Source organism: Apaloderma vittatum, unplaced genomic scaffold, assembly GCF_000703405.1.
Source record: "Apaloderma vittatum isolate BGI_N311 unplaced genomic scaffold, ASM70340v1 scaffold34136, whole genome shotgun sequence".
Lineage (NCBI taxonomy): Eukaryota > Metazoa > Chordata > Aves > Trogoniformes > Trogonidae > Apaloderma > Apaloderma vittatum.
The window spans coordinates 6,310-12,761 of record NW_009722865.1 but is presented as its reverse complement, the minus strand read 5'-3'; the positions used below and the strand labels follow the sequence as shown (position 1 = coordinate 12,761).

The window sequence follows — 6,452 nt, the reverse complement described above, 5'->3', positions numbered from 1 at the left end:
GAAACTCTGGTTTGTAGACTGTGGTAAACAAAATGTCGATTTCTGCCTTTTCAGCCCTGGTGGTGGACAGTTTCTAGCTAGTAGGCTAGAATCCTATGGACAAAATACACTGGCCTCAGTAGGGGGTAAACAGTTTAGCTTTCTTTGCACCATTGATTTTTTTTAATACCTTGATTTAAACTCTAGATTGCCATGAGGGACTGTGTGTGCAGACAATGCCTATATCAATTCTGAACTGTACAAAAAGGGTGTAACCTCTATAAGAGATTTTGTTGTGCTAGGGCAATCTTAAAACTCACCGAGTCTAAAAACGCAGGAGCCCTGCCATTCTATCTCTGCCCATCAGTTACAGGGCACAGGAGGCTTTATGCAACCATGTTGCAAGAGCAGTTGACCTTGCTTAAGCACCTGTGGCCTTTCTCAGCATTACTTAAGGTCTGTAAATGCCAAGTGTGTGAGGAAAGAGAGCAGAAATGATATTTCACCATTTCTTGAAGAACTAAGGGGCATTACAGAAGGGTCTCTGCAGCAAACAAACTTACTGCTACAAGAGGCCAATGATTTCCATATTTTTCAAGAAAAAAACATGGCAGGGAGAAAAATCTTTTTAGGGCAGCTTTAAATTCAGAAATACTACTGTTGAGTTGGGAAGCATGATGATTACTGGGAAATTATTCTGGGAAAGCGCCGCTAGATACTTGTTGCCTTCATAGTTGTTTCCAGACACCTGCAATCACTCCATCTTGAAGGCAGCATATTCAGCCAGATGGATCTTCTCTCTGACCAAGAGCAAGTTATATAGATGATGAGTCTTGTTAATCAGAACAATTTTCATACCTCTGTACAACATCAGCTAAACTTGTAGTGGGGTATATTGAGGCGTGTTACAAGGAGCCATAAGATTTGGCCTGGTAAGAAGAGATTTATTTTATTCTGCAATATTATTTGTCTTTTCTTAAATCCTAAGGAACTCTAAGACACATTTACTATGCCACTACTCTGCACCTAAAGGAAAATACATGTTAGTTACTATAAATTGTTCTCATTCTATGTATGTGTTACCTGGTGCATGGAAAGTAAGGGCATCTCAGCTGCAATGGATAGAAGTTACTGTAAGCACCTGATACAGATGTTTTTTCATTAGAGACAACTAAGTTTCATTAATGTTCCTTTCTAATGATTTTATTGTTTTGACTTAGGGATATAATTTTTACTAATGCAGTGGATCATCCTTTAATATGAATATAAATGTATTTGCATAAAGATGTCTTACATTTTATCCATTCTCACATGCTTAGATGCACACTGTTAACATTCACAGCATGAATGATATGTCCATACACAGCAGGAAGGTCCATAAGATTCAAAGTTAAGAGAGGAGAAGCCAGGCTAAGACATGAGTGGAGTTGGAGAAGTTCTGCTTTATTAGAACAATCTCACACTCACACTTTATTTCAAGTACTGATATTTGCTAATATTAATCAACAGGATTTCCTGGCAAGGTTAGAATAACAGATGATTTTAAAACTGAATATTATAAACTACAGATATTTTGGACACACTTACAATTTGAAGTCATGTTTTTTTACTGAGTTATATATGTCCCGAGTCATTTGTACATACAGATTTTCTTTGTCATCCAGGAAATACAGGTGATCTTTGATGACTGTGGGATCAAAACCCTCCTCCACTAGTTGTACTTTACGGTACTTGAAAGTTGTTGTAAGTTCAATGGCACTCTACAAAACAAAATTACATCTCTGCTTATCAATGTCAGCATGTAATTGTAGGAATTAGATTAGGTCTCCTAAATTTAAAGGGAATTGTATTTAAAAATACATGCAGCACAGAAGCCTTGCTAGTAGATGTCTATCTGCATTCATCAGGTAATAACGGGGCTGTGGAATATGTGGGCCAGTAATTACTCCAAATGTAAAAAGTGCTGAGGCCACAGAAACATGATCAAAAAGCTTACCTTGCTATTCTATTTAAATGAGGCAGGAAAACACAGGTTTTCAGTTTTTAGTTGGAGGGAATCAAGGGGTTTATCCAGAAAACTTTCCGTTATGTTCTTGGATAAAAAGAGCTGAATTTTTCTCAAAATAAAAAACCAAAGAAATGGTAGTTGGAGACTGGGCAGGTCTCAGTGTAATTTACATGAGATGGCAGGACAAACCACTGCATTGGTGAACTGGTTTGTCTGTATAACTCAAAAGTTTAAAGATTGATTAAATAATTAGACATGCTGGTATATCTGCGTTAGTCCTCCTGAATCATCTCAGTGAATATGCAACTTTTCTCTTAAAAGGGCAAAGTTTATTTTAAATAAATAACTTGAAGTACAGTGAGAGTGACATTCTTGCAACATTTTCCTAATTCAGATTAAATTTCAGTTTAGAATTTGGCTATTTATTCACTGATAGGATAAAAATCTAAGGTCTCTTGCAAACCTTTTGTGTGGGGATCTTTTATTTTGCACAGAACCGTCTGTAGAGGGAGCTACACTAAACTGAGACCACAGCTGTTACTGTGCTAAAGGAATCCAACTGGAAATCTGTTTTCCCCTGAGACCTTCCTGATACTACATGTTAAAATGTGCCAGGTATCCTGTAACTCCTCATGCAACTTTTTTTTCTTTCAGGCTGAAATAAAACATCTGGGCGTAGTTCTAATTTCATACTGGTACATGGCAAGAGCAAGTGAGAGACAAAGACTTTTTGAGAATTGCTAGTATAACTAGGAAGTCCATAGTCCTCATAGAAAAGAAAGAAAAAGCAATGCAGACGGACACACAAAAGCTACTTGGGAACAGTGACTTACCTTGACCCTTATAAAACGAGGTCTTGCATAGTTTGGAAGGTGAGTGGTAACATGTCTGAAAGTACTTTCTCCGTTAAATTCACAGTCTTCCTTTAGTCGGATACATGCCATTCCTATTCTGCCTTCATAACCTGAAGGAATAAAAACAGCAAATAACTGTAGCTCATATATAAGTTTCAACTTCAGGCTAAGCTTCTTTTTTTCTTTTTTTTCTTTTTTCTTTTTTTTTCTTTCTTTCTTCTTTTTTTTTCCCCTTTCTCCTGTAAGTGAACTCTTCTTTTTTCCTTTAGGTATCTAAATGATTAGATGTTCTTAAGGCTTCAGCATGCTATAGGCCAAACTCTTTTGAAAGCCTTGTATCAGAATTATAGCTGGCAGACGTTTTTGAAAATATACTTCTTTAGAAAGACTTTGGAAAATCACATCTCGGGACTCTGAGGCAGAAGTCTGCCTGCAGCAGCATTTAACTATGTGGGTTAATTTAAAATGAATCATGGTACATATGCTTGTGCTGACAAGCTCTTCCATGCAGAGAGAGGACAGTGAGGAATAAGATCAAGTTTACCATTGCTTATTACTATATGAACAACTAATTGAACACTGCAAAAATCCAAGTACTTCAGATTTTTTACTTTCTTAGCTACCTACTGAGAGGGCCTAAACACAAAGTTTTGGTGTTCCTTCTGTTTTCTGGGTAACGCAATTAATGCAAGAAGTAGGTAATATACAGAATTTTACATTAGAACTATATGAATGCTTTCACAGAATTGTGTACAGGAGGAAGTGAAAACAGAGAGTAGAATCTAATGCTTAAAAGTAGAGCATATGTTAAGATAATTGTTCTTCATTTTCTTTCGAGTCTCGTTTCTGTTTGGCTTTAACACCATGTATTGATGGCATTCCAGTTTGTTTATTCAAAATCTAGAGTGTCAAACTAATGAGTTCTCAGGTGGTGTAAACTGTCACCCCCAGCAACATTCTAAAGTACAAATATTTCTGTGCCATGTAAAACAGGAAAAAAAAAATCACAATCGACCCAGTTCTACAGTAATCGCAGAGCTATATTCCTATATGTAAAAGATACAACAATGTTGATACCCAAGATATAATGTTCTTCTATTTTCCTGTTAGTATTCTTGTCATACTATGTAAATACACGCTTTGGCTATGCTTCTTCAGCTAATGAGTATTGCATATGTTTAAATGATGGAATATATGAAATGTAGCTTACAAAAAACAAGCTGAAGTAGGGCTACCTATATTATGCAGTTCAGTATATTGATATTCTGTTAATGTGTTGAAATTTTTTTTTTTGTTTAAATACTTCAAGTATTTCACTCATACCTGGAACAGATACTCCATATACAATAACTTCTTGAACACAGTCAATCAATCCTAAAATGTCTGCAACTTCTGTAGTAGAAACGTTTTCCCCTTTCCACCTGGAAAATAAGCAGCCAATAGTCATGATTTCTATATATATTACTTATAGTGATCTCTAGTGTTTTAGTGCCTGATTTTACAGTGGGCTGAGCACGGAGCTTGAGATCAGAAAGCACCTTTGCACTCAAAAAAGGACCTTGTTATCAGAAGTAGAGAAAAACATGCCACAAAATTCAACACCATGTTCCAGATTATTCAAATCTCAGAAGATTTTAACACAATTTAATTGTGCTTAAAATGGCTGTAAGTAAACAAATCTCCAAAATATGACTTACCTTATATTCCATCCTAGGCTCTATGCTTTCTGAGTTTTAAAAGTATAGTGAATGTGAAAACAATGGTTTTGCTCTATCAAAGTGACTGGTTTCTGACTTCAAAATAGCATTCATTCATGACCTTAAGCTGAATCTCCGTATGTAACTATGAATAAAAGTGATAAAATACAACAGTGGAAGGGACTTGGAGTCCTCCTTTACTGACTGAAATCAGAGAAATTTCTCATTGTTGGTGAGTAGGAAATACTGGATATGGATTCAAACTTGAAAGTGTGTCAGAATTTTCCCTTAGAATTATAGAATGGTTTTGGCTGGAAGACACCTGCAAATTCATCGAGTCCAAACTTTGTCCTAGCCTTGTCAACACCAGAAACCATGTCCCTCGGCACAACATCTTTTGACAAGCATTTCATAAACAAACTAACCGGAATGTGTCTCCAGTTCGATCGTGGAAATAAATGAAGTTATCATTGTCGATCATTAAAAGGTCACCACTATTGAAATATAAATCCCCTTTTTGGAAGACATCTCTTAATAGTTTCTTCTCTGTTTGCTGTTTTGCTCCTGCATAGCCACTAAATGGTGCATATCGTGTGATTTTGCAGATCAGTAGTCCAGGTTTACCTATGAAGAGGAAAAGTATTTGTTTAAAAAGCACAGTGTAGATTTCCAAAAACTAGCTTGTTTTCATTATATCAGTGAAGTCTGCAGATGGTATAGAGTTATTCGAGAATTTTGTCATAATCATCACCTTTTAAAATCAATTGTGGAGATACAAATAGAGTTTCACCTTGTCCCCTCAATTCACTAGCCCTCAAAAATGCCAGTAGGTAATATAATTTATCACCTGCTTGTATTAATGCAGCAGAAGAGAATCTCTGAGGTCTTGTCTAGGAAGTGGAAAATAGTTGCCCAGTTTCTCTAGACAGCTTCTTAAACCTTGGCTTAAAACACCTGGACAAAGCTATGTCTACAAAGTAAGCTTACACAAGGCACCAAGCATGTCATTAGAAAATTACCATTTTTACAGGCTGCTTCCACGTAACTTGGTGTGAGGCAACCTTACCCCTCAATCAAAAGATTCAGTCAGATTTAGAAACCAGATATTGGGGCTCAGCTGGCTTGCTTTGAATGCAAAATAATAGACCAAAAGTCTGCTTAGTGCATTCGTTAGTCTTCCAAGTACTACAACTGGAGTAATTTATGAGGAGAACAGAACACCTATGTTCATGTAATCTGAAAGTCAACCCCATGTTATATAGAGCTTTGCATGGGTGCTACACACTGTAGTGAATTTTATCTCGATACAAAATAAATTACAGTCTGTCCCCATCAAGCCTGGGATTTGACATTATTTTCATGAATTTCTCTCTTACGTTGCAGGTATTTTCCATACTTCTGCAGATCAGCAACTTAAAGATTGGGTATGTTGATATACACACAGAATATATGTGTGCACATCCCTCACCATTTCAACTCAAGGAACTGTGTAGGGAGAGCTGGCAGAGGAGAGTATGCCTATGGGGCAGACTCTCTGTGCATAACTGGTATGTTGCTCAGCAGTGAGTATTTTACACAGTTGGTAACCTGTCTACGGTTCTCTTTTGCAAAGAGAAGGTCAGCCTTTCTGTCCTTGTTCGTACAAACGACTGCATGTGTAACAGAATGCAACAAAATCAAAAAGTATCACAAGTATCTGGTTTAAGCATAGGCTTACTTGTGCCGATATATAGACCCCTCCTATGAAAACTGACACTAAGATATATTATAAAAGAAGTATTTTCATGTGTGCTTTCTCTCTTGCCAATGGCAAATAGTTTCAGCCACACCTGGAAAAAAGAACTGCTTTCTGTTTTGCAGATGTTTCTTTAGTGGAATGTTAAGTTCAAAGTCTGAGAAGAACTCAATAACTCC

At 36.7% G+C, this 6,452-nt stretch overlaps 1 protein-coding gene across 1 annotated transcript in view; it reads right to left on the bottom strand.

Moving 5' to 3' along the window:
- Window positions 1–1,562: 1,562 nt before the first annotated feature.
- Window positions 1,563–6,452, bottom strand: part of SLC27A2 (solute carrier family 27 (fatty acid transporter), member 2) — an 11,195-nt gene continuing 6,305 nt past the window's right edge. Inside the window, exons 7-10 of the mRNA XM_009871906.1 lie at window positions 4,964–5,162; window positions 4,165–4,262; window positions 2,821–2,951; window positions 1,563–1,739 (exon numbers count right to left, since the gene is read on the bottom strand). Coding sequence (XP_009870208.1) covers window positions 1,563–1,739; window positions 2,821–2,951; window positions 4,165–4,262; window positions 4,964–5,162 — 605 coding nt within the window. The remainder of the gene's footprint in view (window positions 1,740–2,820; window positions 2,952–4,164; window positions 4,263–4,963; window positions 5,163–6,452) is intronic.